This window comes from Castor canadensis, chromosome 7 (genome assembly GCF_047511655.1).
Source record: "Castor canadensis chromosome 7, mCasCan1.hap1v2, whole genome shotgun sequence".
Lineage (NCBI taxonomy): Eukaryota > Metazoa > Chordata > Mammalia > Rodentia > Castoridae > Castor > Castor canadensis.
In genome coordinates, this window is record NC_133392.1 from 138,938,176 (window position 1) to 138,961,902 (window position 23,727).

At 41.2% G+C, this 23,727-nt stretch overlaps 2 protein-coding genes across 8 annotated transcripts in view; one reads left to right on the plus strand and one right to left on the minus strand.

Moving 5' to 3' along the window:
• Positions 1–8,814, minus strand: part of S100pbp (S100P binding protein) — a 33,899-nt gene extending 25,085 nt beyond the window's left edge. Inside the window, exons 1-5 of one of the 7 annotated variants that reach the window (XM_020173968.2) lie at positions 8,717–8,781; positions 6,049–6,122; positions 3,364–3,480; positions 1,725–2,521; positions 366–439 (exon numbers count right to left, since the gene is read on the minus strand). In XM_020173968.2, coding sequence (XP_020029557.1) covers positions 366–439; positions 1,725–2,519 — 869 coding nt within the window. In that variant the 5' untranslated portion in view covers positions 2,520–2,521; positions 3,364–3,480; positions 6,049–6,122; positions 8,717–8,781. Of the gene's footprint in view, positions 1–365; positions 440–1,724; positions 2,522–3,363; positions 3,481–4,105; positions 5,946–6,048; positions 6,123–8,716 lie in introns of those variants that run through there. The other 6 variants (XM_074080675.1, XM_020173969.2, XM_074080677.1 and 3 more) reach the window with 6 other exon arrangements.
• A 200-nt stretch (positions 8,815–9,014) lies between these two features.
• Positions 9,015–23,727, plus strand: part of Yars1 (tyrosyl-tRNA synthetase 1) — a 29,617-nt gene continuing 14,904 nt past the window's right edge. Inside the window, exons 1-5 of the mRNA XM_020173974.2 lie at positions 9,015–9,229; positions 13,709–13,855; positions 14,004–14,179; positions 18,782–18,911; positions 21,500–21,580. Coding sequence (XP_020029563.1) covers positions 9,059–9,229; positions 13,709–13,855; positions 14,004–14,179; positions 18,782–18,911; positions 21,500–21,580 — 705 coding nt within the window. The 5' untranslated portion in view covers positions 9,015–9,058. The remainder of the gene's footprint in view (positions 9,230–13,708; positions 13,856–14,003; positions 14,180–18,781; positions 18,912–21,499; positions 21,581–23,727) is intronic.

The following is a 23,727-nucleotide window of genomic DNA, read 5'->3' on the forward strand; positions in this document are numbered from 1 at the left end:
AATGACTTCCTAGTTATATTTTAACCTTTTTTTGTCAAAATTTTTCTGACCTCTTATCATATATGGGATCAAGTTTTCTTATACAAAGAAGAAATCTCACATTTATGCAGCACTTGCACTAATAGGTCTTTTCACTTTCAAAATAACCTTGTGAGCAGCAGAAAAGGCATCATTTGTTCTGGTACAGAAACTGAGGTAAGAGATTATTTAACTTGCCCAAGATCCATATGCAAGTAGGTAGTGCCAGAATTTCAAGTTTGTTGATTATCTATGTAATGCTCCCCCATGCTACTAAAGGGCTATTGGGAAGGGAAAGAAATTAAAGAGAACCACCAGAAACCATAATAATAGTACTATTACATTACCTGGTTTTGGTTTGTAGAACAGGAATGACTTTGCCTAGTAGTCTTCTCTCACGGACTTTCATCTCCCCAGAATCCTTATCAAGAACATATTGTTTTATTTCCATAGCAGAAGGAATACAAAAGGAAAGATGATTCTTAGTTATAAGTTCTTCTTATAAATTTCATTTATAATATATAACTGAAAACATTATGTACGGAAATTTTTAAAAATTATCTTTGAATTATATTTTAATAATACAAGAAGAGATTTGAAGGCATGGCTTAAGTGGTAGCAACTGCCTAGCAAGCATGAGGCTCTCAGTTCAAATCCCTGTACCACCAAAAAAAATTTTTTTAATAATAATAATAATACAGATTTCATGATAATTCAATACATGTATACAGTATATCTTAAACAAGTTCACCCCCTCCTGCCCTATGCCCTCCTTTTTAAAGTATTTGGTGGGTGTTGTTATGCTGTCTTCCATATGTATACATGTAGCATACTTCCATCCTCTTTACCCCAGTATCCTTTCCTTTTCCCTAACCCCATATGGAAATATTTTTTAATTAAAGGTTACAAATGCATATCCTTGAACAGTGCAACACACACTGTGATAGTACTTTAAATTAAATAGCAATTACAATCTTAAGAGAAAAGAAAAAAGCCCTTGAGGTAGGGATTATTATACAGTACCCATTAAGCAGATAGATAATCAGGCTCAAAAATGTTAGGGGATGGGGATGTTGCTCAGTGGTAGATTGCTTACAGGTAAGCTATGCCCTTGGTTGGATCAACTGCACCAAAAATAAATAAGGTTAGGTAAATTGCCCAAGGTTTTTTCAGCTCCTTGTGGCTCACTCAGACTTGGTGCTGTAGCAAATAAAGCATGGAAATCAAACATTTGAGACTTAGGCTGAAACCCAAAATCATCTTAGTAATTATTTAATAAGTGGCAACCTAGTATGATATACCAGGTACTGTAAATATTTCATTACCCCTTACTATTCTGTGAAACATTTACTTCAATTTATAGATAACAAGTATAGGGGATGGGCTGGGGGTTTACCTCAGTATATCACAGGCTTAGCATGCACAAAGCCCTGGGTTCAATCTCCGCACCAAAAAAAAGAAACTGGGAAGAAACATAGAAGTTAAATAATTAGCCCAGGGTCACAGTGCTAGTCAGTATTCAAACTCTTAACTTCTCTGAATACAAAACTCTGCCAGATTGTAACAAATGTACCAATGTGGTACAAGATGACCCTGGTAGGAAGGATGTGAATATATGGAGACCTAAGTATATAGGAACTCTTTTACAAAGCTTCTGCATAAAAATAGTTTTATTTTCCTCCTTGCCTTGAAAAAAATGTACTTACTCTGTTTGATGAACTGGAAACAACCGGAAATCTCATTTCACAACTTGATTTATGTGATCCACCATTTTTCCAGGATGACCCTGTATTAGGAGTCTCTGTATGGTTTGAAATCTGAGACAATACAGGTATAGGTTTCTTACTGCCAGATGTGTTTTTGTCAGAGATAGTTTGCTGAAAGTTATTGTTTGAAGAAGAGAGCAGGGACCCATCACAGGCAGAATTATTGGGGCTCATCCCTTCAGATTCAGAGCAAAATTTACTCTCATTTGGACCAAGATTATCATCTTCTTTCATCTGCTCCCCAAGGGAGGAGGGTTTTCCATTATCTTTGGATAAATCAGCCTTGTCCTTACTAAGCATAAGATCACAAACTGTTGGATTAAATGGTGGAACAACAGTTACTTTTATAAGATTCTTTTCTAGTACAAAGCATCTGTTTAGTGGTTTTGTAGGAGTTGGTCCATGATCAACTGAGGTAGTTTGGTAGAGGCCAGGGGTCTTAGCTTCCGATCCCAAGTTGCACGGTGAATTTTTTTCTTGGGGGGTATCAGCTAGAATTTGACTCCCTCTCCCTCCACTGTCATCATGCTCATCATCATCATCATCCTTTAAGAGCACCTCAATCTCTTCCTCTGTGAAGCTGAAATGGCCATCATCTTCTTCTCCATCAGAAAGCTCCAATAAGGAGTCATCCAATCCATCTTCATCCAAGGAACCCCAAGAAAATGGGGCACTGTCTTTAGGCAAAAAAGAGGTACCAGAATACTGTTCAGAGGGCACTAGTGAGCACGTCATATCTGGAGAAATAAGAGGAAATTTTGCTGAGGAACAGGAAATGCCTTAAATGAACTCCAATACACTATATTTGGGGGCAGCATCCTAATATTTCAAATTCTTTGCCCTGTGACTTGTTACGTGAGACATAATTCTGGTTTTATTTTGTTTTGTTTTTGAAACGGGGTGGTACAATGTGTTCCTAGCTGGCCTCAAACTATTATCCTGTCTCAGACTCCTGAATGCTAAGATTACAGGCACATACCACAACTCCCAGCTTTGGAGAGATAATTTTAAGATACTTAACCCTACCAGAATCATGGAAATACATGTTGGAACAGTAAGATACCTTTTTCTGATCAAAATGGAAAAAACTAAGATGATAGTTAATTTGCATTAGTACGGATGTGGAGACAAGCACTCTTTAAGAGCACTTCAATCTCTTACAACACTATTTTGTAAGGGTAATTTGGCAACATCATTTGACCTAGCAATTTCATTTCTGGAAATTTATCCTACAGATATACTTATTACAAATGCACATGGAAACATATACAACCATGTGCAAAATAGCGTTATTCAAAGTAGCCAAATATTAGAGGCAACTTAAGTGTTTACCACTGAGAGAAATGTCGGATAAAATCATGGGATATTCATGTTATAGAATACTTTTCAACTATTTAAAAACACAGTGAAGTGGATCTCTAAGTATGATCACAGAATGATTATAATACACAAACAAAACAAATACATATTCTGTAAAATGTATGTGGACACTCTGTTTACACTTCTAAGAAACAGATGTATTATTTTTGAAATTAAAAAGAAAAAAAAGTATAAGAAGATAAATAATTGTCTTCCATACTGTGTGGAGCTGCTGGAGCAATCTCTGCCTTTGCCACAAGACCAAATAGAAAAAGGTTTCAACTCCTGCTGGCTGTTCCTTTCAGGAGAACTGTCAAAATGATTGACTCCCACCTTCCTGCAGGCACAAAGAAAATTAAAGGATCTTCTCATCACTTTCAACTCTGCTAATTACAAAGTCAACTGTATTATGCTTCAAAGTGCTCCATCTATTAATTTTTATCTTGATTTTTTTTAATACCAGAAAGCTGGATTTTTTTTTTCCAGTCAAGAACACCAAAGAAAACCTTTGTAAGAAAAACTTATGCAACTGTAGAACTAGTTTTGTTCCTTCCACTGACATGCACTTTCTTATCATTTGCTTTAATAGGATGAATACTGGCTTGGGGATTCCAAAGAACTGGGTTATAACACTGATTTTGTCACTAACAAGCTCTAACCATTAGCCACTTAATCATTTGGATGTTTCCTCATTTATAAAACTGGAAGAGAGACTAGACAATGTTGAAGATTCCACCAAATTTTAAAACTAATCATGACCATACCAAAAAATTAGGTTCAAAGAAAAGGTTGTAAAGATACAAACATGAAACTGGTGACTACTATAACTTGCAGAAGTGAAAAGTAGGGCAAGGGAAGACTTCTGTCACCATCATTTTCCTCTTCTACTTGAATATTTACTTGTATAAGTAACATCCCTAAGTTTATGGGCTGGGAATGTAGCTCAGTGATATAGTACTTACTTGCTAAGTATGCACAAGGCTTTGGGTTTGATCCTCAGCAACTCATTTAGAAAAACAAAAAATCCTAGAGTGAGGCATAGTGACAAACACCAGACCCAGCACTCAAGAGACCAGCCCGGGATACACAGGGAGACCCTGTCTTAACATACATATAGACATATATAAGTAAATAAAATCTAAATAATTAATGACAGACTAAACTATAATTATTTTCAAGATGGAAAAGGTGACAAAAAGCTAATATTTTGATATTTCACAAACCCATTTAAGAAGCTTTAAGAAATGCTCAAACATTGTCATACTCCTTATGGTGGTCTCACTGTTGTTGTTTGGCAGTACTGGGGTTTGAATTAAGGGTCTCATATTTACGAGGTAGTCATTCTATCACCTTACGGTTTGTTTTGTTTTTTGTTTTTTTGAGACAGGGTTTCACTATGTAGACTAGGATAGGCTCAAACTCAAAGATCTTCCTGCCTCAGTCTCACAAATACTAAGATTAGAGGCAAGCTCTTATACCATTTTTTTGGTAGGACTGAGATTTGAACTCAGGACTTTGTACTTGCAAAGCAGGTGCTCCACTGTTTGAGCCATACCTCCAGTCCATTTTGCTGAGGTTATTTTGGAGAGGGGGTCTATTTCCTCAAACTTTGAGCCTCCCAATCTCAGCCTCCCAAATAGGTAGGGTTACAGGCATAAGCTACTGGTGTCCATCTCCTTATAGCTTTTTTATTTATTTATTTATTTATCTATTTTTTATTGTTGTGGTAGGTGGGGGTACATTGTAGCACTTACAAAAGTTCTTACAATATATCAGATATATTATGCTTGAATTTACCCCATTCCTTTCAGCTTTTTAATTGTACTTCACTCTCTTCCCCTCCATACCACACCTTGAGTTTTAACTTCAGTTCATAGATTTTTTTTCAGAAAACAACTTCTGAGCAATCATCACACAGCTCTGAGCTACATGGTATGTCTTTAAGTGATTTCCAAGAGAAAGGTATGATTCCCATCTTCAAGGAACATATAATCTTGCCAGAGACAATATTAAAAACTAAGCTCTAATATGAGAACATAAAATGGTGGTATGGAAAATAAAGTACAAGAGAAAGAAGTAAAAAGGAGAGAGATTAAACTTATTCATCTTAGAAGGAGGATCACAGTTCAAAGCCAGCCTGGGCAAATAGTTCTTGAGACCTTATGTGGAAATAACCCATCACAAAAAAGCAGTGGTGGAGTGGCTCAAGGTGTTGGCCCTGAGTTCAAGTCCCAGTACCATAAAAAAAAAAAAGTAGCTCAGTGATACAGCACATGCTTAGTATGCACAGGGATCTGGGTTCAATCCCTAGTACCAAAAATAAATAAACCTAGTAATTTTAGAGTTTCAGACATTCATGCAGTGCCTCCATGAAGAATAAAGTAATTTCTTGGCTCAGGGACTCAGTTATTTTACAGAGTGAAGTTATTTCTTTAGACAGAAGAAAGAAAATAAATTTACTTCTGGAAATTTTTTTTCCTCTCTCTCTTAGTACTTAAGAAACCTTGGACTGGGTGTATGGTGGTATACCCTGTAATCCCAGCACGCAAGGAGACTGAGGCAGGAGGATAAGGAGTTTGAAGTTAGCCTAGGCTACACAGTAAGACTCTGTTCCCTTCTCCCACCAAAACAAACAAACAAAACCTCACAACAACAAACCTTGTGGTTGTCAAGCACAAATATCACAGGCGCTGAGGTTAAGCATTTACATTTTTTGAAGCCCTTTCTGGGCTGCTACCCCTCATCCCAACCCTTCCAAGCACACAGCTTCATATTTTCATTTATAGATTCTGATCTTTCCCTTGCAATTTATTAAGGAAATAATGTGTGTGAATACATACAGATTTCATAAAATTATAAAAATATGCATAGGAATGAGAAACACTAAATTCAGAATATTGATTACCTCTGGTGGTAGGAAGGGAAGATAAATGGCAAGGAGGCATGGGTAACTTCAATTCTATCTGGAATGTTTTGTTTCTTTAAAAAAAATAAGAAAAAACCTTAAATATGGCAATGTAAGATAAATCTGAATGGTAAATATGATACTCAATGTTATATTACTTCCTCTTTGATTTTTATATGCTTGAAATATTTAATAAAAAACACTCAAATGCTTTCCTACTGAAAAACAGGGAACCCTACAGTACTCTGAAAGTATTGTTTCAAGAATTCAATGAGATCATGAACATACAGCACTTAGCACACTACAGGCACAATCTAAGAGATAAATAAATGGTGACTATGGTTATTATTTCATCCCACCACCATCACCTCCCTGAGGAAGCATAGGAGTGAGCTTAACTGGTAGGGAACTTTCCCCAGACTCCACTTAATTAGAATTTAGCCAGTAGGACCTATTTAACCCAGAATTCAACCATTGTCACTAATTTAAAGACCACACTGGATGAATATCTGAAATATCAGGCAAATTCTGCAAATTAATGGTCACTTAAGCATCTTGTTTGTATAGAGGAACTGGCCTAAAATCCGGAACTCAGCAACTCACTTGAAGTGTTGCTTTTTCTTTTGTTTTGTTTTGCCTTTTGAGACAGAGTCTCACTATGTGGCCCAGGTGGTCTCGAACTCTCAACCTTTCTGCCTGTACCTCCTGAGTGCTTGGGATTACAGAAATGAGCTGCCATGGTTGGCTGTCACTTGGAGGTCTCTGAACCTCAATACACATGCACTCATCTGAGAAAAGGGGAGATAAATATTCACAGTTAACTGAATCAAATAAGGATTAATTGAGTGGATATCTATGAAAGCACTCTAAATCTAAAAACACTATGCCAATTAAAGTTGCTATTTAATGAATTTGCTAGGGAGAAAACACCTCAGATAAAACTGAAGTTCTTAAGTGAAGTTCCACAAGACAGCCTTAGTTACTTCTCTGCCATTCTACCATCACCTACCTTTCCCAGCACTTGCCTGGTAACTCCCACTAAAATACAGGGATTCCTCTATTTTTAAGGGAAGAATAGTTTTCCCATTTCCAAATTCGCTTAATTCTGCTCCCCATCCCAGTGTGACCCTATTCTGTCCTTCCACATCTCTCACCTGTCCACCCCCTTCTTCACACTTCAGTGTGCCACCTCCACTCTCTGTTCTCTAACCTCCTGGTTGCAACCTCCTCTCTCTCTGTTCTCTAACCTCCTGGTTGCAACCTCGAAACTGGTTCCCTATCTATTTTTATCTTACCTCGGAGAACCTATTACCTTCGAGCACAAAGCCTTATTTTAGACAGGTCACTAAAACCCCAACACTAGATGCACTCCCCACATCCTCTTTTCAAGCCTCCAAAACCAATCCCATTACCAAACTAGGTCTGTCAGGCATGGCCAAGAGCAAGAACTATTTCCAAAGGACAGGACTTCCCACTGGCTTTTGATTTCCAACCTCTCCCAAATATGAAGCACAAAGAACAAAACAAGGCTTTGTTTCCACTCATAAAAATAGGCCGAACATTAAAAATAAGTTTAAAAAAAAAACCCTAAAATTAGCTGTAAGAATTCTGCAACTCCCTTTGAGGTAACTGGAAACACTGTACGCCAGGAAAACAATCCAAGGCTGAAAATCTCTGCTTTAGGTAACATTTCACTAGGTCAGGGTACCATAGCAATCCTCCCACGGGGGCACAAAGAGCTAACATACTAGGCTGCAGCAACAGGTTTCGTTTCTAAATGGAAAAAAAAAAAAAAATTAATTGAGGTCTGCGAAAGCCTGCAGCCCCCAACAAATACACAAGACACTGGAGATCGGATTAGGGCAGCGGGTGAGCAGCTCAATCACTCTTCGGCCCTCGCTAGATCGAGCTCACCCCTAGAGAGGCCCAGGTCAGCCTTGGCAGGATCCGGTGGCCGCCCCCACCCTCACCGCCACACGCCACAGAACTGCATCGGCCGCCAGGCGGCGCCGCCCTCCGGGCAGGGCCTTTGCACTTCCCTCTTCCCTCCGCCGAGACGGAGGATTCCCGCCTCCCCACGGAAAAGTGAGAGAAGCGCGGGCTTTTGCCCGCCCCTCCCCCCAAGGGGCAAACTCGGCCCGGACAGCCGGCGGGGTGCTGGTACGCCCTCGCCCAGGGAATGGCGACCGACGGCCGCACCTCGGGAAGCCAGGGCCCGCTCTCCGTTTCCCACCGTCCCCGCCCCGCCCCGCGGGAAGCCCGCGACCCTCTCTGCCTAGCAACACCCTCCCGCTGCGCGGGCAGAGGGGGCAGACGCAGCCCCCGCCCACCTGCACATCTACCGCCCCCTCCCCCACGGGCAGGGACGCGGATGTCGCTCCCCGCCGCTCACTCCAATGACCAGACAACCTTCCTTTTCCTCAGCAGTGCGAGGGGCGTCAGTTGCTCCCCGAGGTGGAGAAGGGGGGCAGGGACGTCCCTCACCCTCTCCTCCCCGCCCCCGCCATCACCTCAGGAGCGAAAACCAGCCCTTTTTTCCCAGCAGGGCGAGAGCCTCCCTATCCCTCAACGGGGCGAACGGTGTGCGCGTCCCCTTAAAGAAGCAACAGGCGCCCCCAGCCCCCGCCCAGCCGAAGAACGCCGACCCTACATCCCTCCCGCTCTTCACCTCCGGAAGCCGGGCCAAAGCCTGGGCGAACGACTGCGCCTCACTCCGCCCCCTGCGCCATTTTATCGCCCCCCTCCCTGACCTCCCCCACCCCGAGGCAGCCGGGCCAACGCCAGGAGGAGGGCAAACAAGCAGTGATTGGCAGGAAACCGTCCCGCCTCTGAGAGCGTTGCGCCCCGTGTAGGCGTCGCAACCCCCGCCCTCCGCACCGCCCACTCTGCCTGATGGCTCCGCCCCTTCCCGTTTCATCGATCTGTTCGACTCTCCTCTGCTCCTGACTTCCGGCTGCTTCTGGGCGAATAGGCGGCCCAGGCCTAGCAAGCCAAGCGACGAGCTCAGCTGATGCAACCTGGCGGGACTTGCGTGACAGTTCCCGGCACGCGGCGGCGGCGGCGGCGGGGACCGAGGAAGAGGCGCGGGTGCCAGCTGAACGCGGGAAGCAGGGGTGACGGAGCCATGGGGGACGCTCGCAGCCCTGAAGAGAAGCTGCACCTTATCACCCGGAACCTGCAGGTCGGGCCTCGGGATTGGAATGCGCAGTCGGGGACTGGGAGCCATAGGTCCAGTGATTCCGAGCCCCACTACCGGGTCTAAATGTGTAGGGTCTGGGACTCCGCACCAAGGCAGCTCTAAGAGAGGCTGCGGTCCTCACTGCTGGTGGATCAGAACTCAGTCAAGCAGCCATCCCTTGGGTGCGCTTACCTGGTGTTGGAACCAGGCTCTGAAACCCGGGCTCCCACTTGACTCACCCTGTTATGCGCCAAGCGCGGTGCTAGGTGCTGGGGATATGTTCGGGACCTGCCCTCTAGAACTTGTCCTGACGGGATCCGACGTTTAAAATGACGCATAACCCAATTAGAGTTGGAGCAAGTGCTGGAAGTTCTTAGACGTGGAGCTTTGAAAGGAAATAAGGCTTTCTCTAAGGAAGCCACCTCTAGATTGCGCCCTGAAGGATGTGCATCCTCACTGCACAAAACTACTTTTGCCAGAAGTACTAGACTAGGAGATAAGCAGGGGAAGAATGAGGGAGAACAGCATTTCAGACAAGCGGGAAGAGTATTGTCAGGATCCAGAGGGGAGAAAGAACATTGTGTGGTTCTGAGAGAAGACTGATTTAAGGCTGAGGGACAGCTCAGTGATAGAGTGCACATGCAAGGCCCTGGGTTCAATCCCCAGTGCCCCAACAGCCCCTGCTCCCCCTCCCCAAAACTAATTTAGCTAGAGTAGAGTGAACAAAGTACTCATCAAACACTTAATATTTGTATTATTCATTCTACTTCGTTTCAGACCTCTGACCATTGTCAGAGACACCTTTCTTCTGAGAACTTTAAATAACCACGTGCCACCAGAACTATCTCATCTCTGCTCTTTTTTTGTTTTTCCTCCAGAGCACTTATCTCTATCATTTTACTTATTTGTTTGTTTAGGAGAGCTAGGCAAGGACCCAGTCATGAGGGCCTTGTAAACTTTATTTTACAAGCTCAGTTTCAAACGACTTTATTCTAAGAGCAGTTGAACCACAACTTGTTGCTTCCCGCACCCCACCCTTTGGAGCTACAATTCACATACTACAGATTTCACTCTTTTAAAGTGTACAGTTAAGTCTGTTTTTATATATCTACCGAGTTGGATGACCACTATCTAATTCCAGAACATTTTCACACCCTCCCCCAGAAAAACTTTATTCCTACCTTTCTTTTCTTTTCTCTTGATGGTGCTCAGGTTTAAAATCTGGATCTTGTGCTTGCAAGGTAGGGACAGTACCACTTGAGCCATGCCCCCAGTCCCACCCCTAGAAAAACTTGTATCATTAGCAGTCACAGCCCATTGCACCCTAATCTACTAATCTACTTTCTGTCTCTATGTATTTTCCTGTTATGGGCATTTCATCTAACTGAAATCATACAATATGTGCCCTTTTGAGTCTGTCTTCTTTTGCTTAGCATATTCTCAAGGTTCATCCATGTTGTATCTGTCAGAATTTCATTGCTTTTTTTTACCCCCTTACCCCCTTTAGCCTTGAATTCTTCTCCTCCCAGCTCCTCCCCTTCCTCTTTATTTTCTCCCCTTTCCCTTCTAGCTTCCCTAGCCTCTGGTCCTTCATCCCTTCTTCTTCCATTTCCCCTTCCCTCTTGATCTAATCCCTTCCTCCTACTCTCTCTTCTCTTGCAGCCCCCTTACCCTTCTCTCCTCCCTTTTCCTCTGTCTCCCCTCCTCAGACCTCCCATGCCTCTCTCCCCATTCCATTGGCTGCCTCTGATCTTTGGTCTCCTCTTCCAGGAAACCACCTCCCTTGTGGGAAAGGGCTCAAGTCCTGTTATGTAGGAGAAGAGGGTTGGGAGAGAGAGGCAAACAGAAACCCAGAGGACCCAAAGGCATCTTGAAGGCAAAGAGCAAAAGTAAGCTGTGCTCAGACATTTGCAGAAGTGGACTTAACTGCTGAAAGAACAAGAAGCCAACATCTCTCTTCCCTTCTCACCACTTTTTTTTTTTTTGGTTGTTATGTTGGCATTGAACTTGAAGTCCTCCTGCCTCAGCCTCCCAAGCCCTGGCATCATAGGTGTATGCCACCACACCCAGCTCTGGCATGTTCTGGTATGTTCTTTAGCCAAAACAAATTATCTTGCCCCTTCCAAAAAATAAGAAAAAACCTGATCTAGGGTATAGCTCAGTGGTAGAGCACCTATTTAGCATATGCAAGGCTCTCACTTGCATCCCCAGTGCCAAACAAAAAACCTTCAATTAAAAATGTCACCTGTGCCAGGTGCCAGTGGCTCATGCCTATAATCCTCGCTACTCAGAAGGTAGAGATCAGGAGGATCACAGTTTGAAACGAGACCCTATCTCAAAAAAAACTTCACAAAAAAGGGCTGGTGGAGTGGCTCAAGGTGTAGGTCCTGAGTGCAAGCCCCAGTACAGCAAAAAAAAAAAAAAAAAAGTCACCTGCATCAGCTGCCAGCTACCAAGATTTAGGCCTGGTACCTGGGAGTCCCTTGTTTCTTCTCAAACCCATACCCTAGTCCAAAGGCATTCAAATCCAATCCATATTCAAACTAGGTAGACACACACAAATAGATTTGCAGTTATTCCTTTTTATGACTGAATAATACTCCACTGTCTGGATATACCACATTATGTTTATCTATTCATTGGTTGATAGACATTTGGGTTATTCCACTTGCAGCTTGATCTTAACTGGAGATTTTTGCATGTTTCCTCTTAGCGAGGTCTGTTGTTCCTAGCTTTTCTCTATAAAATAATGCTTAATGGGGACATAGGACATGGAGAATATGGAACTGACTCACTCAAGCTTTAAAGGGTAGGTGATGTGACCTTTCCTTGGGTGGTAAGGACCCTCTGAGTGTCCAGGTAGTCAGGCATTCAGGAGGATGCAGGACATACAGCCAGCAGACTTGGAGCACAGGATTTTAGCAAGTCCTGTTACTGTATGATTCAGTTTTTGTCTGTCATAATTTCTAATAGCCTTCCCACACCATCACTTGAAAAAACACTGAAAACTTTTGTCAGGGACATACTAGCCTATTAGGATTTTTCTGTAATTGTCTTAGAGCAAATGAAATCATGAAAGGATTTGGACAAAACCAGGTGCGATGGAATGCACCTGCAGTCCCAGCTACTTAGCAAGCCAAGGCAGAAGGATTGCTTGATACCATGAGTTTGACGCCAGCCTGGGCAACAAAACAAGACCCCATGTCAAAAAAAAAGAATGAGAACTGGGTGCTGGTGGTTTATTCCTGTAATCCTAGCTACTCAGGAGGCACAGATCAGGAAGATCTGGGTTCAAAGCCAGCCCCACTCAAATAGTTCGTGAGACCCTATCTCAAAAAAAAAAGGGCTGACAGAATGACTCAAGGGAGAGCACCCTCCTACCAAGCAGGAGCCCAGTGCTGCCAAAAAAAAAAAAAAGAAGAAGAAGAGAGAGAACAAGGACTGGAGATGTGGTTCAAGTGGTAGAACACCTGCCTAGCAACCTCAAGGCTCTTGAGTTCAAACCCCAATACTACCCCCCCAAAAAAAAGAAACAAAAATTTTTAAGCAAGTAAATAAGTTAATCAGATTTTGAGTTTCAAAGAAGATCCTTCTGGCTGCCTTTTGGAACATGGATTGGAGGGGCCAAAAGTAGATGAGGCAGACTTGTTAGGAGGCTATTAAGTAATCATGGTGTGATCTCATAGTGCCTTGAATTGGTCTGGTAATGTAGAGGCAGACATAGGAGGATTTAAGACCTGTTTTGGAATAACTTAAGCAACTCAGTGAATAAAATTTGTACCATTTACTGACTTGGGAATGAAACTGTAAGTGAAAAAGATGATTGAGAAGTGACATAGGAAGATAAGTGCATGAGTTTAATTTTGACCATGTTTGAATTTGGAGTTGATAACAACTATATGGCTCAAGATACAGGTGTGAGCAGGAGATTGGGGAGTTACGAGTTCATAGGTAGTCATTGAAGGAACTGAAGGGAACAAGTTAGGGAGAATATAGTTAGAAGAGAAAATACTAGAGTCCCAAGGATTGCTAATGTTTAATAATTAGGAAGAAAACTACTAGCAAAGAAATCTAAGTAACCAGAGATGAGGGAAGCTAAGTAAAAATAAGGAAGTCAAAAGAGGAGAGTATTTTAGGGAGGGAGCAAGAAGTAAAAATATTCATGGAAGTTAGCTATCTGTAGCTCCTTTATGATCTTCACAAGAGTATGGAACTCACTGGAATGGGAGATGAGGAAATGGAAACCACAAGAGACAGCTACTTCAAGAAGGTAGCTGGGAAAGGAAGGAGTGAGTTAGAAGGAGCAGGAGGGGAAGATGTGGGTAAGAATGTGCCCCTCACAGGACAGGCAGTAGCAGCAGCACTGAGCATGGCTAGAGCCAGGACCCCCAGTGACTCACAACTTTGTTTTCCTTGTCACAGGGTAAAGGATGAGCAAGGTGGGGCACCAGCATTAAACCAGCTCTTCTTCTTCCACAACAGGAGGTTCTGGGGGAAGAGAAGCTGAAGGAGATACTGAAGGAGCGGGAACTTAAAGTTTACTGGGGAACAGCAACCACAGGCAAGCCACATGTGGCTTACTTCGTGCCGATGTCCAAGATTGCAGACTTCTTGAAGGCAGGATGTGAGGTGAGCATTCATGCTATCAACCAAGTAGTTGTCCCTAGGAAATGACCAAAAGAGGCTTAACAAGGGTGGGGCAGGGTGGGGACAGGAAGGTGGGTTGGAGGTACTTGGACAGATTCACATTTTGGTGGTTCCTTAATCCTGTGTCTAGGTAACGATTCTGTTTGCTGACCTTCATGCATACCTGGATAACATGAAAGCCCCATGGGAACTTCTAGAACTCCGAACCAGTTACTATGAGAATGTGATCAAGGCAGTGCTAGAAAGCATTGGAGTACCCTTGGAGAAGCTCAAGTTCATCAAAGGCACTGATTACCAGCTCAGCAAGTAAGTGCTTAATCATCCACCCTCCTCATGGCTGTGGTGCCTCTAGCTAATTACAGGCCTGTGGAGTCCAGGCACTCTTTAAATGTGGATTGGCAGCTGTTTAACACTACCTGTTAAGAACCATGAAAAAATGTGTACCTTTGCTGTGTGCTGGTGGCTCACATCTATAAATCCTAGTTACTCAAGAGGCAGAAATCAGGAGGATCACAGTTCGAAGTCAGCCCCAGGGCAAAATAGTTCACAAGATCCTATCTGGAAAGAGTATACCCTTTGTGTTTTTAATTTCCAGTGTACTGAGTAGGGCAGGCATGGGTGGCTCACTCATGGGAGGCAGAGATCAGGAACCATCTGCAGCCATCCCTAGCAAGTAGTTTGCAAGACCCTATCTCAGAAAAAAACCATCACAAAATAAAAAAGGACCTGCGGAGTGGCTCAAGCAGTAAGAGTTCTTGCCTAGCAAGCATGAGACCCTGAGTTCAAGCCTCAGTGCCACAAAAAAAAAAAAAAAAAAAAAAAAAAATACTGAGTAGTCTAGGTTTGCTATTGAATACGTATAATCCCAACTACTCAGGAGGCTATAGGTAAGTGAATCAAGGTCCAAGGCTAGCCTGGGCAAAAACTCAAGGTGTAGCCTAAAAATAAAAGGTATAAAGGGCTGGGGTGTGGCTCAAGTGGTAGAATAAGCAAGTGTGAGGTCCTGAGTTCAAACATTAATACCGCTGTATCCCCTCCACCACCACCACCACCCCCCCCGAAAAAAATGAACTGAGTAGTAAATATCCAGGTGCTGTCTAATTTCCAATATAAATGTAGCTATAACAAAGGTATTGGCCTTACAGGGCCCACAGCATGTAGCAAATGGATGGTGAACAGTTCAATCTCCCTTTCTTTTCCAACCTCAGCAAATAATAGAAAGAAAACTATTTCACATTTCTGACTTCCCCAACAAAACAATTTTTGTTTCTTATCTTTGTCAGTTGCACTCATGTCTATAATTTTGGCATAGGTAGAATTATGTACCTTTTTTTTTTTAATGGTGGTCTGGAGATTGAACCCACTCTGCCACTGTACACACCTAGCCTTGTTTGCTAGTTTTTAAACTTGCTGTTTAAGTAATTCCCCCATACTGCCCATATTTTGAAATTTTTGAGAGCTGGAGGAGTGGCGCAAGCAGTAGAGCACCTGCCTAGCAAACACGAAGCCCTGATTTCAAACCCCAATACCAAAAAAAAAAAACCAAACAGACAAAAAAACATCCACTACATTATTGAGGCTGGCTCAAGTTGGTAGAGTGTCTGCTTCACAAGTACACGGTTCTGAATCTGACCCCCAGTACTGAAAAAAAAGTTTTTTGAAACCTCTCAAATAAGCTGTTATAACCTACACATCATAATGTCACCTTAGTCGCTTTTGCATTTAAACCCTCAAAACAGGGCTGGCAGAGTGGCTTAAGTGGTAGAGTGCCTACCTAGCAGGTGTGAGGCCCTGAGTTCAAACCCCAGTACCACCAGGGTAAAAATAAAAAAAGAAAAAACCCTCAGAACAACTTTTTAAGGTAAGCATTGTTTTAGACATAGATTCAATTTTAACTTTCACAAGGTCATACACCTAATAAGTAAATGAGTCAGGATGTGAACCCATATCACTTGTTTACTAGTAATTTCTCCTTTTACTTTTACTTCATCTAATACAATTTTTCTTTATCATTCCCCACTGTGGTCTTTTAAGTTTTAAATAAAGCATATGAACATCTTTACATAACCAAATCTAGGAATCCATGGCTTCTATAGAATATCTGAGATTTCATTCATTTTTTGCATTTAATCTACAGATATTCATGGAGTTCCTATTATATGGTAAGCACTATTCTAGCTATCAGGTAAACAAAAGTGAATCAGAACAAAAGTTCCTATTCTAATGCGGCTTATATTCCAGCACAGAAATCAGATGATAAACAAATAAATTAGTACAAATATTCAGATGGTGATAGGTGTTACAAAGCAGGCAAACTGGGGGAGAAAAGTGAGGGTTTCTATTTCAATGGAATGGCTAGGGAAGACCTCTCTGATAAGATGGGATTAGGCAGAAACTTGAAGAAGTTGGGGGAGTGAAGGATCAAGTGTAAACTGAAGAGTTGAAAGGTAATACTGAGAAATTCACCTAGAATACAACCCAGACAGATTGGCATAAAAAATGTGAGTGGTTTGAGATGTGGATGAGGACCGTTTCCAGAAATCTAGTCAACTGGGTACTCTGACCTACCTTCCTGTTAAAAACAACTAAAAATACTAGATACAATAATTTTTTGGACTAAATGTATTGACGTATTGACAAACTAGTCAAGAATACTCAGTGGCCACAGACCAAATAAAACTTTGTATTTGGGAATACAAAGAGAGGTATAATATTTCAACTAATGAGTGATACAACTGGTCCTTCACATCTATGAAATCAGACTGAGATTGAGAACTTTTTTAAAATTACATCTATACTGAACATGTGCACTTTTTATTCTTGTCATTATTCCTAAATAATACAGTTTAACCACAATTTGCATAGCATTTTTTTGCAGTCCTCATGATCAAACCCAGGGTCTCATGCATGCTAGACAAGTTCTCTACCACTGAACTACACCCTCAGTCCTATATATGTAGTATTTACCTAGTATCTGCAAGAGATTGGTTCCAGAATCTACTCAAAAATACCAAAATCTGGCAGGGTGCTGGTGGCTCACACCTGTGATCCTATTCAGGAGGCAGAGGATTGTGGTTCAAGGTCAGCCCAGGTAAATAGTCCTTGAGACCCTTTCTCGAAAATACCCAACACAAAAAAAGTGGGGCTGGCAGAGTGGTTCAAGTGGTAGACCACCTGCCTAACAAGCATGAGGCCCTAGCTGGGCACCAGTGGCTTATGTCTGTAATCCTAGCTACTCAGGAGGCAGAGATCAGAAGGATCGTGGTTCAGAGCAAACTTGGGCAAATAGTTTGTGAGACCCTATCTTGAAAAAAATCCATCACAAAAAAGGGCTGGTGGAGTGGCTCATGGTGTAGGCCCTGGGTTCAAACCCCAGTACCACAAAAATAAATAAATAAAAAAGCGTAGGACTCTAAGTTTAAATCCTAGTAGTGCCCAAAAAAACAGACTATTTAAAGGCTAGGAGCATGGCTCAAGTGATAAAGTACCTGCCTATGAGGGTATAACTTAGCAGTAAAATGCATATGTACTTGCCTATGAGATGCCCTAGGTTCAATCCCTAACACACTCCCCCGCACCAATTAAGATCTCCAGTACATCAAAAGCAAAAAAAAAGGTCAAGCCACGCCCTGGGGCTCAGTAATAGAGCACAAGTTCCTACTTTTAATTCCCAACACCAAAGAAAGGCAAACCACAAACTGAGTCAAAATATTTATAATACATATAATTGCAAGTGGTTAATATCCAATATTATAATTCAAAAATACAGAATCAGTTGTTTAGAAAGAAAATTAATCAATCCAGTGGAAAAAGACTTTTTATCTAGGCACTTCTCAGAAGAAACCCAAATGACCAATAAGCATATGGAAAGAATAATCCTCCTTGGTTCTTAGTCAAAGGAATGTAGATTAAAAGCCCAGTGAGGAACCATTGTATACTGGCCAAATTGCCAAATTTTTAAAAATAATGACAAAATTAATAAAATTGACAAAAACCACATTGGAAAATGACTTGTAATTATCCACTAAAGTTCAAGATGCAAATCACTAATGATCCAGAAATTCTAAGACATAAATGGAGAAACATGCATATGTATATCAGTATATACAGTACATTACAGATATCATTATATACAGATATTTACATTGTTTAGCAGAACAAACATAATATAAAACTGGAAAGAAACACCAAGCTCAGGGTAGTTGTGACACTGAAGGAGAAGGAAGTAAGATAGGGTGTGGAAGGGTACTCAGGAGCATCAGAAATAATTGTTAGGTCCTTTTTCTTGAACTGATGTGTACACTATTCTTTGTATTGTTCATTATTAAGGTTTTTTTTTGTTGTTGTTGTTTTTAAGGCACAAAAAAGCTGGACACAGGTGGCTCATGCCTATAATGCTAGCTATTTGGAAGTCTGAGATCAGTAGGATCATAGTTTGAGGCCAACCTGGGCAAATAGTTCACAAGATCCCACCTTCAAAATAACCAGAGGAAAATGGACTGGAAGTCTGACTCAAGTGGTAGAGCGCCTCCTTTGCCAAGTGTGAAGCCCTGAGTTCAAACCCCAGTCCCACAAAAAAAGAAAAAAGCATGAAAGATAGATTGAGAAATTCTGCTATTTTTTCAGTAGATATTTCAGAAGAAGAGCATAGAGGGAAATGCAGAGAAACAGAATGTTTTCCAGAAGTGAAGAAAAAGTTTAAAGTCATTTATTAAAAGGAAAAAACATACAAATGAAATAATATTCTGGATGAGTGGATAGATCTCTCACATTTTAGAAACTACCAGGCAGTACTCTTCAAACATTCTAAGATTAGGGAAGTAAAGTGATAATGTGCTTTAGGACTGCCCTGGCAAACTGAGGCCTAGGCCCAGTCTTAAGGCTTTCTCCTCCTCCCTTCCTTGTCAGAGAATACACACTGGATGTGTACCGACTGTCCTCTGTGGTCACACAACATGATGCCAAGAAAGCTGGAGCTGAGGTTGTAAAGCAGGTGGAGCACCCTTTGCTGAGTGGTCTCTTGTACCCTGGACTGCAGGTACTCAAGAGGGGTAGAGTGGCCCCAATTACTATTCTGCTCTATTTCTAACTAGACACTAGCCTCTCTTGGCACCAGTTAAACCAGTGCACTTGCTATTCTTTCGCCAAGGCCTAGCCTTCCTTCTTGTCTGTCCTGCTCATCCCAGACTTCCTGGGATCCTCTTTTAAGTTTTTAAGTTGTAAGCCTTCCCTTTCATGTCTCTCCTTTAAGACATTGCTCCATTGCAAATTCAAGGCCACCCTGGACTATGTAACAAAACCCTGTCTCCAAAAAAAAACAGATATTGACATATTTTCTTAATGTTGGTCATAATTTTTTAACTGAAGAAAATAAAGTCCAGAGTGATTTGTGAAAATGAGTTTCAGGAATGATCCTATTTTCCATTAGACAAAACAGACACATCATCTGAGTGTGTGTGTTTGTTTGATCAAGGAAAAAAAGAAAAATACAAACTAAGCTCTTGATACTGGATTACCTCAGGGAAATTAAAAATGTAAATACACTTAACTTTTTTTTTATATATCTCTGTAATGTTTGATATAAGAAAATAAAGTCTCTTGGGCTGGCAGAGTGGCTCAAATGGTAGAGTGCCTATCTAAGCAAGCATGAGACCCTGAGTTCAAACCCCAGTAGCATCAAAAAAGAAAGTCTCCCCATATCACCTCAAGGTTCTTTGTCCAGATTAACTTGAAGATATTCTGGATCTTTACTGTCCAATATGGTAGTCTCTAGTCTTGGTCATATGGGACTATTAAAAGTAATTAAAGCTAGACATCAGTTGTGATGGCACATGCCTGTAATCCCAGCACTTGAGAGACTAAGACAGGAAGATCTCTAGTTCAAGGCCAGCTTGAGCTATATGCCAAGACCCTATCTCAAAAAAAAAAAAAAATAAGGCAGCTACTTAATACTTATTACTTATTACTGAGGTGGGGGATCACTTTAGTTCAGAAGTTAGGTACAGACCACCCTGGGCAACATAGATCCAATATCAATTAAAAAAAAATTGATTCTGGTTTTTTGGTCAGATGGGCTATATGTCAAGTTCTTGGTAGCCACATATGGCTAATGGCTAGTATCTCAGATAGTACAGATATAGAATATATTTGTCATTATAGAAAGTCCTATTGAACAATGCTGTTCTAGAGTATTCTGCTCAACTGTTTTTTACTCTCCCTCCTTTTCTTCATCTTCCTCCATCCTCAGCCAGTTGTAAACTAATTTTATCAGTTATACTTCTTAAAGACTCTTAAATTTATTCTTCTATTTCTCCACTGCCTTGGTTCATTGTTATTTCTAATCTAGACTCTCACAACAGCCTTCTATTGATGTTCCTTGTCTCTACCCTATGGGTCTCCAGTCCATTCCCTGTGCTGTCACTGGTGTGATCTCTCACAGTGCTGGTTGTATTTTTCTCCTTAAAAACATTCACTGGCAGGGTAACAATAGGCACCCTACCTACCATGACTCTTCATGACCCTCATCTACTTTTCCAGCCTTTCACTCACCACTTCCCACATCCCTTGAAATTTGTGCATTGTAAACCAAGTCACTCATCATTTTGCTTAACATTTCACACCTCTCTCCCTTCATGGTGTTCGTAAACCAGTCTCAGCCCATTGTCTGTCTAGGAATCCTTCCCACATCTATCTGACTAGGCAAAGGTAATCATTTCTTTTATGATGTTGGCAACTGTTCCCTTATGTGAACATCTAGTTACTAGCCTTAGCATTCTGTGTTGAAATGATCTGTTTACATGTCTCTTCCCAAGTAGGTAATTAGGCTCTCTTCCCCCCACCCTCAGCCACCCTTCTCTTGAAGGGAGGGTATGGATCTGATTGATCTCTGCATCCACAGGGCTGGCAGCATGCTGGGCATGTGGTGACAGTCACTGTTCATTTACTAGTCTTAATCTTTTGTCTGAGCTCTCACAGGACTTTTTTTGCTGGGGATTGAACCCAGGAACTCACGCATGGTAAGCACGTGCTGTACTACAGAGCTGCACCCATAAACCCAGGATTACTTACTCCTTTTTCTCTTCATCTTCTTTTTTTTTTTAAGACATGGACCTGCTGTGTTACCCAGGCTAATCTTACTTCTTTATGCCATTTATTTGATAGGCAGTAATTACTTTTTTTGTAACAGGATCTCACTATATAACCCTTGAGCTCATTATGTAGCCCAGGTTGGCCTCAAACTTGAGATCCTCCTGCCTCAGCCTCCCAAGTATTGGGGTTACAGGTGCTCAACACCATACCCGGCTAGGAGTTATTTCTTTATGCCATTTATTTGATAGGTGTCCCAGGCTGCCTTGTTCAGTGGGGGTACCTTTGACATGCCTGTGGTTCGCCTTCTCCTTCTCCTGCCCACTGATGAGGCTACTCTTCTTATTTTTTATCTTATGACATCCACATGGAGTAATGTTCACCACAGGCACTTAGCAACTGTTTATGAGGCCAACAGGGAGGCTTTGTACTATTTATTTTCTTCCTGGCTCTATCTTCTGGAAAATCAAAATTTTCTGATTTCTGAGACCCCCCTGGAACAAATGTAATCTTGTATTTATGCTGTGTTTCTCTCCACAGGCTTTGGATGAAGAGTATTTAAAAGTAGATGCCCAATTTGGAGGTGTTGATCAGAGAAAGATTTTCACTTTTGCAGAGAAGGTCAGTGTCCTCTTTACTTTTTTCATTTTGGCCTCAGCAATGTGCAAGTAGTTTGTTGAGCTATGATGTGCCAGTCACTCCAGTTATCATATTTACAGTAGGTATTATTACCCTTCTGCAGGTGAGAAAGCAAGAGCAGAAGAATAAAGAAGTTGTCCACTATCACAGTTAGTAACTGAGCAGGAATGAATACCCAGATCTGTCTGCACTTGTCACCCCAGGACTTACTGAATTTGCTTCCTTCTTAATAGCTCAGTTTCCAGGGAGAGACAGTACCAGTCAGAATTACTGTTTTTTCCCAGAGTATTTGGTTCACATTGCCCTGTGTTTTATAAAACCTGCTCATTTCTGAGATGAAGTTTAACAGGGTTCAGCAGAAAATAAGCACAAACTCGTAAGAATTCTTTACTGGAAAAGAACTTAAGGTGAAAAGGTCTATTGAGTGAGAAGTGGTTGGTGTTTTTGAAAGATTCCTAAGACCTTATATTGGCAGAGGGTAAAGAAAACTGGAATGTAATTTTTTTCTTTTTCTTTTTTTTGGTGGTACTAGGGTTTAAACTCAGGGCCTTGGACTTAGTAGGCAGATGCTGTACCACTTTACCTACCTCCCACATACTGTGAGTCCTGTTTTGCTTTACTTACTTTTCAGTTAGGGTCTCAAATTTTTGCCCAGGGCCAGTCTAAGACTTCGATTCTACCTGTGGCGTCCTGAGTAACTAGGATCATAGGTGTGTGCCACCATGCCCAGCTGTGGTTGTTGGTTTTTGTTTTGTTTCGGTTTTGTTTTTTTTCCAGTATTGGTGTTTGAACTCAGGGCCTCATATTTGCTAGGCAGGCACTCTACCACTTTAGCCCACTCCACAGCCCCAGCTGATTGATTGAGATGGGGAAAGGGGTCTCACTAACTTTGTGGCTGTGCTGGCCTCAAACTGTAATCCTAGCTCACAGCTGAGATTACAAGCATGAGCCACACTTCCCGAACTAGAAATGTAAATTCTTAAAGGATGGTTTAACAACCCTAAAATATTTCTATTCTTTGGCCTAATAATTTTGTTTCTAAAAATATGTGATAAGGAAATAAGAAATGCAACTAGGGTTAGGTATAAGAGTACTTATTACATTACCAATTTAAAACAAAAATCTGGAAATAAACATATCCAACAGCAAGGGATTGGAAAATCCTCATGATGGAATATTATACAGTATTAAAATAATGGCTGGTGGTGTGGCTTAAGTAGTTCAGCACCTGCCTAGCATGGATGAGACCCTGAGATCAAGCCTTAGTACTGCCTAAATAAATAAATAAATAAAATTAAACAAAATAATGGTTTTTGGATATATTTAATGAGTGGGGAAATGCTTACAAAGTAAATTTTTAACTAGTTAATTATTGTTATTTCTTTAATTATACTTTAATTATACTAACAAGAATTGAACCCACAGCTTATTTTTATGTGACTCAGAGCTGAGAATGGTTTTTATGCTATTAAAGGGCTGTAACAAAGGTGAAAAATATGCAATAGAGACCATGTGTGGCCCACAAAACCTAAAATGTTTATTACCTGTCAATTTATGGAAATTGTGTCCTCCCCTACCCTAGAGATTACAGCGTGTATCCTTATAATTTATTGCAGTTGAAGTTAGATACTTTCACCACTTCTCAACGATGCCAGAACTTAAAACGGTTTTAATCCACTTGTAACGCCATCCTGCCTGTTGTGCTTTTGTTTTTAATTTTTTTACTTTTTACATATATTTTGATTATTTTAAATCCCAAAGACTTTATTATAATTGGTTTTGTTGTTGTTGTTGTTTGTTTGTTTGCTTGTTTTACAGTGCTAGGGATCAAACCCAGGACCTCATACATACTGAGCAAGCACTGTATCACTGAGTTATAGCCCTATAATAATTATTTTTTAAACAGTCAATTTTCATATATATTTACCTGTACTTACTTTTTGTTTTGCTTAGTTTGTGTTTTTTTTTTCTTCTTTTCTTTTGCATTACTGTGGGATGTTTCTAGGGCCTCATGTGCTAAGCAAATGTTCTACCACTGAGCTACATCTCTAGCCCTCTACTTACCATTTCTTCCCTCTTCTGCCCTCCCTTTACCATTGCAGCCCTACTTACCATTCTGATACTCTTAA